General features: G+C 48.9%; 1 protein-coding gene across 1 annotated transcript in view; it reads left to right on the top strand.

The window, feature by feature from the left end:
• The window catches only part of SNX29 (sorting nexin 29), a 507,745-nt gene that overhangs the window by 6,317 nt on the left and 489,207 nt on the right, over positions 1 to 12,221 (top strand). Inside the window, exon 2 of the mRNA XM_081818879.1 lies at positions 11,471 to 11,535. Within this exon, the coding sequence (XP_081675005.1) occupies positions 11,471 to 11,535 (65 nt within the window). The remainder of the gene's footprint in view (positions 1 to 11,470; positions 11,536 to 12,221) is intronic.

Raw genomic sequence — 12,221 nt, 5'->3', positions numbered from 1 at the left:
TCCTTCCTTTACATTGATATGTCTTTAGGATGATTTCCCTGAAATAGCCATAAAATGAAAGTATTGATAGTTCTTGATTGCTCTGGCTTTCAAAGTGTTTGTAGTAGGTTAAAATGCTGCTAGTAAGAGTGAGGACTCAAGTGGCAGCAGAGCCTGGCCAGAAATTCAGGGTTCAACATTCAGCATTTACTGAATGACAGTTTAGTGCTTCTTCTGTCACTTCGCAGAGGGCTGTACTGTTGGTGTCTGTTGAAGTACATCGAATGAATGCACCAAAAAATATTTTGTTGGCATAATGGGTGTGTTAGCCAGGACTTTTCAGTTGCATTTGGCAGAGTAGAAGCTGATTTCAGAAAAATTGGAGTTTAAAGCGTCTTGTAATGGAAATGTCTAGGGATAGGGCTGTCTTCAGGCTCAGTTGCATTCAGGTGCTTAGTCATCAGGACTACCTTTCTGTCCAATTTGAAACTCTGCTTTCCTCTCTGTTGGCTTCATCCTCCAATAGCATCTTCTCCATGGAGGCAAGATGGCTCCAGCAGCTCTTGGGTCTCATCCTACAATGTAGCAACACCTGAGCCAAGGGTGGGCCTCTTTCTCAGTTGCTCCGGCAAAAGTCCTGAGGCTGACTCACAGCAGTCTGGCAGGCTGTGTGGTCATCCTGGAACCATCACTGTGGCTTTGGTTGGTCAGGTCTGGATGGCAGGCCCAGTCCAGAGCCCAAGGGTGGCATCTGACTGACTTGTTGTCTGGATAGAGGATGAACTGAAGGGGGAGAGCTGTTGTAATTCTGAATGGAGCCGTCAGGGAAGGCCTCGCAGGGAAGGTGAGATTGAGCAGAGACCTGAGGGAGGGGAGGGTGACCCCTGGGTTTTGCTACTGAGCAGCTGAAAAGGGTAAACATTGCCTCTCACTGAGGTGAGAAAGGCTGTGGAACATCAGTTTTGGGTGTGGGATGTAGCAGTTTGAAGCCTTCAGGGGAAGTGAGGACTCTTTCCCAGGCCCTGACTTCTGCGTGCCAGTCCTAGAGCCCTCCAGAGGCCTGGTGGTGGAGCCTCCTCTGTCCTTGCTGCCCCACCCTGCTGGGCCCGTGCTCCCAGTCTTCCTGCTTGGAGGGAACCTTGCCCACCGCATCTTATTTTTCCTTGCCTGAGCTGCATATTTTGGGATCTGCTCTTTCCTCCCCCATCTTTAAAAAAATAAAAAGCAAAAAACCCAAAATGACGTTAAAGATTATTGTGAAAACATGGGATAGCCCTATAAATATACCTCCCTAGAACATTAAATATTTAGATTTTTAGGTATTCCACTTCTGTCTTTGCTCAGCGCATATGCATTTTACATAATTGCCTTGAGTCTACATCTGAATTAGTGTTTCCATTTACATTATAGCATTTATCTATGTGCCTTCCTGTCACAATTATTTAAAAAGGCTGCATAACGTTCCACCAAATGGATATACCATTGTAGGAAAAGAAAGTAAATTCCATTTACAATGTTCTAGGATGGAACTGGCAAACGTTTTCTGTAGAGATGCAGATAGTAAATAATTTCTGCTTCGTGGGCCATCTGGTCTCCGTCCCAACCACTCGTCCTTGTTGTTGTAGCATAAGGCAGCCCAGTCAATCAATAAATGAAAGGATGTGGCTGTGTGCCAATAAAACTTTATTTAGAGGAATAGGCAGCAGCTGGATTTGGTTAGTTTGCCGACCCCCATTCCAGAACACTACCGGAAAAGTCTATGTGCCCATGATGCCATGTTTCGGCAGTCATTGGGGTGTAGTGGAAAAAAGTTGGGATTCAGACAGCCCTGGATTTAACTCCCCGTGGAAGAGCCTGAGCACGTTATTGAACTTCTCTGACTCAATTCCCTCATCAGAAAATGGAAATGAAAGCAAGTGATGAACATACAGTGCCTTACTCAGTACCTGGAGGATGGAGGAACTGGTGAAATTGTCGCTTATTCCTTTCCTCATTTCCCCCCTTCGTCCCCTCTAGCCTAGTTTCCAAGGTGTCAGAAAGATGTTTTGATATTTTGGTAGCTTTTTGTATGCACTGTCTTGTTGCCTTTCAGAACCCACCGCACCAATATGTTAGTGGCGGTGTGTGCGTGTTCCCCCATAGCTTTACCAGCATTAAATGTTTCTTGGTGAATTGAGTAGTTATATAATGCTAACATGTGGCAGCTAATTTAGAAGGTTTATAATTTGCATTTCTCCAACCACGAGGGAAGATACACTTCTCCTTCAAAATGCTTTCACAGTGCCATTTTAGTATTTTTCTAAGCAGAGATTGGGAAACTGTGCTAGCCCCCTGTTTTGTGAATAAAGTTTTATTGGAACACAGGCACATCCATTCATTGACTATTGTTTATGGCTACTTTCACTCTACAATGGCAGAATTGAGTGGCTGTGACAAGAGACCTTATGGCTTGTAAAGCCTAAAATATTTACCATTTGTTCTCGACAGAAAATGTTTGCTGAGTCAATTCTTCACCCGTTGATGAATATGCTGTTGACTTAGTCTTTGACCTTGGACCTCACAAGTCCACTTGGATGGCCTGAGGCCATCTGTCTGCCTTGAAGCAGAGCCTGCCTCTTATCCATTGTGTGGTGGTGGACAGTCTTCCCTTTTGTCCTGGCCCAGCTGTGCCACTTTGCCCCACAGGACAGGGAACTAGCGCCTTGACTTTGGGGAAGAATGAAGGCTGTTTTATCTGTTCATGTGCAAACGCTGAGCAGACAACCCTGCTGCTTCTCTCGGCTCATGACACACACGCACGAGGCTGCTGCTGTGTCCTGGCTCCTTCTGGTCCTCTCCGTTTAAAGTAGCCACTTGGGGAGCCACAGAACCTAACCCCAGAGCCTTGATTCGACAATTGTTGGGCTCCTTCTGTGAGTTGGGGGTGTGGGGATTAATGTGGTCCACCCCGGAGAAGACTCACAGTCTAGGATAGGCACAAGGAGCAGGTTTATGATTCCTCATAATCCCTTCTATAGGGATTATACTAGGGCTGTGATGTGGTTGGAGGGTCACGGGAGCACCCTATAGAGAACAGTTTATTGTGCCTGGGGCAGGAAGGTTTCTCACAGAAAGGGACAGTTGAGCCAGCCACCTGGAGGTTGGTTGTCCTCAGTGGCCCTTTGCAGAGGGGTCACTGTCTGCAAGTTGAGCTGCCTGAGGTTGGCCTGGCCTTGTGGAGATTGGCAGGCCTGGGCATTGGGGTAAAGTGTTGGGGTGCAGTTCCTGGGGCTAGTGATCAGTTTCTCCAAACCTCAGTTCCTTTAACTGTTACGATGGTGCTGTCCGCACAGTCATCTTACAGGTGGATATGAAGGTTCAATGTGTGTCTCAGAACAGAAAATTGTTAGCAGATCTGGCCCCAAGGTGTGTCGTACTTGGTTCACACAGAGTTGGCTGAAAAGGTGCTCTAAAAAGTATAATTAGGTGCCAACTAGTTGACATGAAAGTCTGAGTTTCTGGCTTCTCTTGAAAAACCAGAAGATGGGGCAACCGCTCGCTGGAGTTGCTGTGAGGCGTGACCCGCTGGAGCCCAATAGCAGCTGCCATTTCTACAGAGACACCCGCCTTGGCCCCCTCAGTCCCTATCTCACCCCGCTTTTCCGTTCTCCGCCTGACCCTGGAGGCATCGGGGTGGGGATGGGGAGGGGCGGGGGAAGGTCTGATCTTGGTCTTATGCACGTCTCTGGCCTATGTGAGGCCGCCCTTTCTGCCCACTCCTCTTGATTCTGCTTTGGAATGGTGGTGGGTTTTGGGGGATGATGGAAGTTACAGAAAAAAGCACCAGCACTAAACTCACCACTGGGCTGAGAGCGCTGAGCGTCCTATGCCTGCAGATGTGACTGAGCATGAATTCTAGCAGTGAGCACAAGCTGATAGTGTATCTGTCCCTTGCAAGGCTCCAGTGTGGGCTCTTGGTTATAGGGTGAGGGAAGATGGGCACACAGTGGAGGTGTGGGTCTGGTCTACAGTCTTCTGGGGACCCCCTAACATGTAACCATCTTACTGCTTACTGGATGGCCATAAAGTCTGCAAACACAGACACTGTTGTTTTAATTTGTAAAACCCCCCTCAGATTAATTCTGCTAGGGCAGTGGTTGGCAAACTGTGGCCCGTAGGGTAAATCCAGCCCAAGGCCCATTTTGGTAAACAGCTATGCTCATTCATTAATGTATTGTCTATGGCTGCTTTTGAGATATAAGACCAGAGTTGATTAGTTGGGACCATATGACCTGCAAGGCCTAAAATATTTACTATCTGGCTCTTTACAGAAAACGTTTGCTGACTCCTGTCCTAGGGCATGCTAAAGGTGGAGGTTTAATTCGGTGAAAACCAGAAATACAGATCATCTGAGACAACCCACTGGAAGCTTCGGACTTGATAGAAACGCAGGGTTAACTGCAGTTTTGCAGGGTGCATGGAAAGAACAAATCACAGAATATCATTGAGTGTATCATGTCTTTGTTATATAATATCAGTAAGTCATTTGCTGCCACCTGTGCTCCCAGATGTTATGGCCACTGTGTAGATTATCAGTCAGTGCAGGGTAAAGGTGCTGAGGGCAGAAGGGCACCAGAACGGCCGGCAGTCTAGGCAGGGGTGGCTCTCCGGGAGAGCCTGGCGGCTTCTGTGAAGGACAAGCTGGCCAGGGCAGCCGAGGAGTGGGGTTGCAGCTGGAAGGGCATGTGGGCGAAGGCATGGCTTTCAGTAAACTTGGGGGAGATATTACGACATCCTCGTATGCTGTAAGAATTGCATAGACGAGAAGAAACAACTGACTGGGGGACAGTTACCCGAGTGTGTCCTCGAGCAGACGAGAGGAGACCGGATTCAGAGCACCAGTTGAGGTTCAAGTTATTTAGCCTCTGAGAGCCTCAGTTTCATCACCTCTGAAATGGGACAATCACATGTACTTTAGGGCAGAATTTCCTCATTGCAGCACTGCTGACATTTGGGCCAGGTAATTAATTCTCTGCTGTGGGTGCCCATCTGGTGCCCTGGAGGAGGGGTAGCAGCATCCCTGGCCTCACCCCCTCGAGGCACCCTCCTGAGTTGTGCCAGAAATATCTGCATACGTTGCCAAATGTCCATGGTGGGGGCGAAATCACTCTGGTTGAGAATCACTTACCTATACCCACCCCTCATAATTACACCTCCCTGAACTCCCCTTATTTGAGTGTGCCTGTTGTTTCCTGTTAGTAGCCCCATGATCAGACCTCTTAGCATCCCACTCCCTCAGTGTAATCAGAAATATGGAGGAGGGGCACCTGGGTGGCTCAGTTGGTTAAGCGACTGCCTTCGGCTCAGGTCATGATCCTGGAGTCCCGGGATCGAGCCCCGCATCGGGCTCCCTGCTCGGCAGGGAGTCTGCTTCTCCCTCTGACCCTCACCCCTCTCATGTGCTCTCTCTCTCTCATTCTCTCTGTCTCAGATAAATAAATAAAATCTTTAAAAAGAAAAAAAAAATATGGAGGAGATGTGAGCATGGGGTCGGGGGGCTATCTGGAGTCCTTTTGTCCACCCCCCCCAACCCCCCCAAGGGCGAATCCTACCGTACCTGTCCCTTTGGCTTGGAATGTGTTCTGGGCCATTATTTGCTTGTGGCAGCCCTTCCCATAAAAACATTTTTTTTACTGAAGTGAAATTAACATAACAAAACCATTTATGTTTTTAATGCTATTAAAACCATGAATAATTGCTCAATTTTAGAATTAACAATTAGTAAAACAACCATCTTAAAGTGAGCAATTCAGTGGCATTTAGTACATTCATAATGTGTGACCACTCTCTGTCTAGTTACAAAAGATTTTCATCCCCCCACAGGGAGAGTCCGTTCCCACTAAGAAATTGTGTTGTATCTGCATGGATTTACCTATCCTGGTCCTTCCCATTTTTTTAAGCACAACTCAAGTTCCCCCTTTTCCAGTGAGCCTCCGTTGGCCCAGCAGAAGGGCAGCATGGTTTGGTGGAGGGAGCACTGGCCTAAGGGTCAGGCAGACCAGGGTCTTAGCCTCTGATGCACCACTTGTTTTGTTGCATGACCTTGAGCAGAATTCCTTGCTTGCAATGGCACCCGAAGAACATTGCCCTTTATTTCCTTCCTTGAACCTTTGTAGTGAGTGCATTGCAAGGATTAGCCTTCAACCAGAGAAATACCTGGCATGACTTCACTTCTGCCACTGCATAGAGAGGTTGGGAAATGCCACTGTGTAAGTGCACATGTGGCCTTGATCAAGTGAGCTAACGTCCTCTGTGGGTGGCAGCGGTATTTACCTTGACCTCTAGAGTTGTTGCAAGGATTAGAGAAGGAATATACATAGAGTTCCTGGTACATCTGGCTTGTTTTCCCCTCCCTCGATGCCCTGGACCCTTTTTCATTTATCTCACCCGGTGCAGTGGGCACAGAGGCCTGGATTGAGTAGCTTCCTTGCGCTTTAGAGAGAAACCAGTTGAAGGCATGTCTTAGGGCCAGAGGTCTTACATCTCTGGGGTATAGGGTTGCCAACCACAATAAGAGTAATAATAACTAACATGTAAAAAGTGCTTGGTCTAAGCTAGGCACTGTTCTAGGTGCACAATTAACGCTCACTCACTTAATAATAGACCTAGGAGGTGCAGAGGGGGTCAGTAACCTGCCCATGGTCACACAGCTGGTGGTGAGGATTTGAATCTGGGCTATTCCATTCTTAACCCCTTCTCTGTCTCCCTAGGAGGTAACTGAGGGCTGGAGGTTTGTGGTAAAAAGTAATGTAGGATCCTAAGGATTCTAAACATTAAAGACAACAGGGGTGCACATGAGCCAGGTGATTGATTTTTCACATGCACGTGTGACTTCTGAGTTAGAGCCGCAGGGGATCACTGCATTTCTCTGAGGGCTTTGTGGCCCCCTGGGGGCACCCTTACATTTTCTATTCTAATTTTTGATGATGATCTAACAAGAAATTCAAAAGAAGCCTGTTTTTTTGGCTCATCTGGTCAATAGTGTGGACTGAGGGCTGCCCTTGGAAAAGAAAGAGAGCAGGAAGGCTGGGGCTTCCTTCAAGAGAATCACCGAGAAATCATCCCTGAGCTGCAGTGGGGCTGACTGCAGGTTTGTTGCAAAGGCTTAAGAGCCAGCAAGATTTAGCAGACGGCCGAGCCTGGAGCTAGTGGACTTGAAACTGAATCCCTCCTTGGGTACTTCCCATGGGACTGCCCTTGGGTGCTCCACGCTGAGCCTCAGTGCTCTGGTGAATGGAGCCACATTTCCTATGTCAAAGATTAAATGTCAGTCGCTTAATGGCTTCCCCACTGTTGAGGCTCAGTGGGTAGGCATTGCCTCCCTGCTCCCCTCCGGTGGTTGCAGCGTTTGAGAGTGGGGGATTCTTCTTGGCCCTGGCAGGGGTGCTGTAGTCTCCTCTTGCTCACTGGAAGAAGACAGGAAAGACACTGGTAGCATAGATTGCCTGCCTGTCTGCACGGGGGCCCCATGTTCCAGACTGCGGAGCTAGGAGAGTATGATCTCATGCAGAAACCAGTGCCCGGGGGAGCGAAGTGACTGTCCCTGTCACATGGCCAGCAAGTGGCTCTGTTGGGATGAGAGCTCATGATGCCTTGTGACTTCCCGCTGGTCCTCCTTCTGCTGCTCCTCGTGGCCATGGCCTCCCGGGCACCTCCTGCAGTGTGTACATGCTCCCAAAGCTGCATGTGCTCCCTCCACCCTCTGAGACTCCCTTCTCTGAATCCCCAGTTAGGGCCAGGATGGCCACGGGTGCCTCTGCTGAGGTCAGGACTGCCTCATTCGGGTGCACTTCTCACCTGCCGAGGGATTGCAGCCAGGGAGGGTGAGTGGAGGGCTGATCCTCTGTAGTGAACAGGCTTTTCTTCCCACCACAAAGAGAGGCTTTGCGGGGTAAGGCAGAGGAGGCTGCCGACATCTCATCTAGAAAGAGCAGTGGATCCAGATACTGTAAAAAAGAACCCGGATCATCATGCAAATCAGGAAGGGTAGGGTGCGAAATCCTTGCTGTGCTAGCGTGGGTCAGGAACCAGCAGCATCAGCAGCATCCGGGAACTTGTGAGAAACGCCAAATCCCAGGTCTCACCCAGACCTGCTGAATCAGAACCTGTCTTTAACAAGAGCCTGGGAGATTTCGTGTGAATACAAAAGCTTGAGAATCACTGCACTAAAAATGATCAGTCATGAGATGATGGAGATTTTTATTTTCTTTTTACCTGCTTTCCTGATTTATAATTATTTTTTTACATGAATTACTTTTTTTTATCGTGGTTATACACATAACAAAATTCACCATCTTAACCACTTCTGGCGGACAGTGCAGTGGCATTAAATACATTCACACTGTTGTGCAGCTGTCACCACCGCCCATCCCCTTGATTTTCCATCTTGTAAAACTGAAACTCAGTTCCCATTAACAATAACTCCCCATCCTCCCCTCTCCTCAGTCCCTGGAAACCACCATCATACTTTCTGTCTCTGTGATTTTGACTACTTCTTATGATTAGAATTGTATTTATCTTTTTGGGGACTAGCTTATTTCACTCAGCCTAAAGTCCTCAAGGCTCATCCATGTAGCATAGTGCAGAATTTCCTCCTTTTTGAAGGCTAAATAATAGTGCATTGTGTAGATAGACCCCATTTTGCTTATCCGTCTATCTGTCGATCGACACTTGGTTGCTTTCTCGTCTCAGCTACCACCAAGGATGCTGCTATGAACATGGGCGTACAGTATCTCTTCGAGACCCTGCTGCCATTTCTTTTGGGTGTCTACCCAGATGTGGAATTGCTGGGTCATATGGTGATTCTATCACATAAATTACTTCTTTGATTAAAAAAAAATAGCAAAGGCATTTCAGGGTGGAAAACCTTGTCAAGTTTCCAGCTGGTATTGCCCAAGGGCAGGTAGGGTTGTTGGATGAAGGAAGAAAGAAAGCCTCACTTGTCCATCCTGATGTTAGAGAGAGAAGAGCAGAAGCCAAAACTGCTAAACAAAAAAGTAGGATTTACTGATAGACATAGGTATCAAGGGAGGTGTTTGGGGACTTTGGGTAGGGGGGTGGTCTCCAGACATCCTGAATGACCCTTCAAACCCCCTTTCTCAAAGCCCCTCCAGAGAAGAATAACAATGACAATGTTCAGGAAGTCAGTTGCTATGACCGAGTGTCCGTGGTGTGTCTACTCCCTGGTTTCATCTGTGGGCCTGGAGTGAGGCAGGAGCCTTGTGTGGTGGCCCCGACACAGACTCTCCAGGGGCATGGTCTTGAGTAAGGATCGTAGTTCCACCAATTAGTATTCAAATTAGAACAAAACCTGTTATTTTAGTTCGCAAGGTCCTTTGTGACTAGCCCTGGCCTACCTGTCTGATCTTTCCTTCCTCATTTTTGCTTTTTGCTCAAGTCATGGCAGACTTCCTTCTGCTCCTGGAAGACCAGAAGCCTAGTTTCTTCCTGCCTCCAGGCATCCACCCTGTCTATCTGCTCTGCCTGGAATGCTGGGCTCCCATGTCTTTCCAGGGTTGCTCCTTCTCTTTATAAAGGGCTCAGCTCACATGTCACCTGTGTGGGGAGGCCTTCCACCACTGCCCTGGTGAACGGGGCTGTCTTGCCTCCTCCCTGTCTCATCACTCCATTTGGTTTTTCTTCCTAATATGACTTTCTGACATCATCTCAGTTTAGGTTTCCTTAGGTGCGATTTTTGCTCCATGGGAGGCTGGATCTTCTGTACCATTTCACTCCCATATCCCCAGCACTCAGCACATTGCCTGGCACACAGTAGAAGTTAAATAAATACTGAGTGGGTCAGTGCACATGCTTGCTGTCATCTCTGGGCTTCAGTTTTCCCATCTGCAGCGTGGGGATCCTAATACTTTTCTTGTACGGGGTGGGGGGGAGGTGTAGAAATGACAGGATGTGATGCATGCAGAGTACTCAGTTTAGTGCCTGGCATGCAGGAAGTGCTCAACACGTGGTCACAGTTGTTATCAACCCAGTGGCCCTGACATAACTCGGATGAGTCACTGACCGTCTCTGCGAGGATGCCCTGCTGGGATTCCTTGGCGAAGCCCATGATAAATTGCCCAAGCAAGAAGCAGCTTGGTGGCACTTCAAGGCCAGTGGTGTGGGGCATCTGTTCTTGTACCTCTGAATTTGAGTCTCCTTTGAAATGACTGTGTTCTCTGTCTGGAGCATCACAGTACAGAGCTGTGTCCCTGTTGACTGGAGTCACTGGGCCTCCTGTGGGGCATCAGATGTAGCTCTATAGTGGTCTGCTTGGTGCTTTGAAGTGTCCCTGCCTCAGACCCTTTTAAATGGAAGTTTGGTGCATGCCACGTGTATCAGTTAGGAATGCTTTGGGCTGCAAGTAAACAGCCCAGCATCCAGTGGTTTGAACAAACGGGGTTGTTTGCTGTATGAGAGGCCGGAGATTTCTAGTATTGGTTCAGCAGTGAAATGGTGTGAGGGCTGGTATCTCTGTGGTTCTCTTGGCCTTCCCTCTGGGCTGTTGCCTCATGGCCGTGGTGCCACTCTGCCCAGCGTGGTTATGATGAAGGTGTGAAGGATGGAAGGAGGAGTGAAACCATTAACAACTGTTCCTTTATCAGGAAGGAATGGTTTTCCCCCATCCCTCCCTTCTGCTTACATCTTGTCAGCTAGAACTTCTTTATTTATTTATTTATTTGAGAGAGAGAATGAGAGACAGCACGAGAGGGAAGAGGGTCAGAGGGAGAAGCAGACCCCCCGCCGAGCAGGGAGCCCGATGCGGGACTCGATCCCGGGACCCCAGGATCATGACCTGAGCCGAAGGCAGTCGCTTAACCAACTGAGCCACCCAGGCGCCCGTCAGCTAGAACTTCTTAAGGTCAGCCTTCCAAAAGAGGCCGAGAAAAGGAGTAATTAGGCTTTTCAGCTTGTACCGTGGGAGGTGGCATGGGGAAAGGACGTCAGAGCCGATGGTGAGGTCAGCCAGTGGGCAGTGCCTGCCATACTAGGGAACCTGCATGGTAAATTAGACTGCTGGTTCTCAACTGGGGGCAGTTTTGTCCCCCAGAGGACATTTGGCAGTATCTGGAGACATTTTGCTACAACTGGTGTGTGTGTGTGTGTGTGTGTGTGTGTGTGCGTGCGTGCATGCTAATAGTGTCTGGTGGGTAGAGGCCAGGGATGCTGCTAGGCATCCTGCAGTTCACAGGGCAGCCCCCACCACAGAGAATGATCTGGCCCAAATGTCAGTGGCGCCAAGGTTGAGAAACCCTGAGTTAGACCTTTCCGGACACGTTTTTCAAATGTGGGAGACATTCGTTTAGCTGCTTTCCTGTGAGGTAGCAACAGGCAAATGGCCAAACTTCACTGTAATGAGGTAGATTATTGGTGCCTTCACTCTAGAGGAGGCTGAAGCCTGTTGTGGCAGAAGGCTCGTGTCAAACTGAACTAATGAAGCCTCGTTGCATTTTAGGATCACAGAACAATGACCTGAAAAGACAGTTTCTGCTGGAGCGTCTGCTGGATGCAGTGAAACAGGTAAGAGGAAAGCTCCCATTTGACTCTCAGGTCAAGTAACAGTGTCAGGCAGTTCACGTCGAAGTCCCTTCTGCACGGACCTACCCCCACTTCCTGTCTGGGAGCAGTGAGGCTCGTAGTGACCACGAGAGAGCAGGGAGGGCAGTCAGAAGTACTGACGGAGGAACGCCCCATGTCCTGACTCTTTAACGCCATGGGGGACCCCGTCCGTCATGATGTCCCTTTGAGAAGGGCTTTGGTGTCGATGTCAAAGTCTCACTTCCCCACAGTTGTGTTTCAGGGCAACTCTTCCGGGCGCTGAAGTGGTGGCTGGAGTTAGCGCCTCTTGGGCACAAGAACAGAGACACACAGGAGGAGCGAAACCATGCCCAGGGTCGCGTGGGTCCTCCAGGTGGGCTCTGCTCCGATGGCTTGATGCAATTTTTGATATCCGGCTTTTGGCTGGGTGTGGAAGCAAGCTTTGGCACGAGGCTGGCTTCAGAGTGCTTGCCTGTGTGTGCCAGACATGTATGGTTAACTGCACACACGTCAGTCCCGTGCCGGGCTCTCCACTGAGTGCTTCCCCTCTCATCCTTCCATCCACCCTGTGAGGTGGTTCCTGCACTTGTTTCCAGTTTACGGACAAAGAAACGGAAGCTCAGAAAGATGCAATAATTCGCTTAAGGAGTTAGAGGTAATAAGTAGCA

The sequence above is a fragment of the Leptonychotes weddellii genome, chromosome 5 (assembly GCF_054177405.1).
Source record: "Leptonychotes weddellii isolate Sample4059 chromosome 5, ASM5417740v2, whole genome shotgun sequence".
Taxonomy (NCBI): domain Eukaryota; kingdom Metazoa; phylum Chordata; class Mammalia; order Carnivora; family Phocidae; genus Leptonychotes; species Leptonychotes weddellii.
This window is presented reverse-complemented; position numbering and strand designations above follow the sequence as displayed.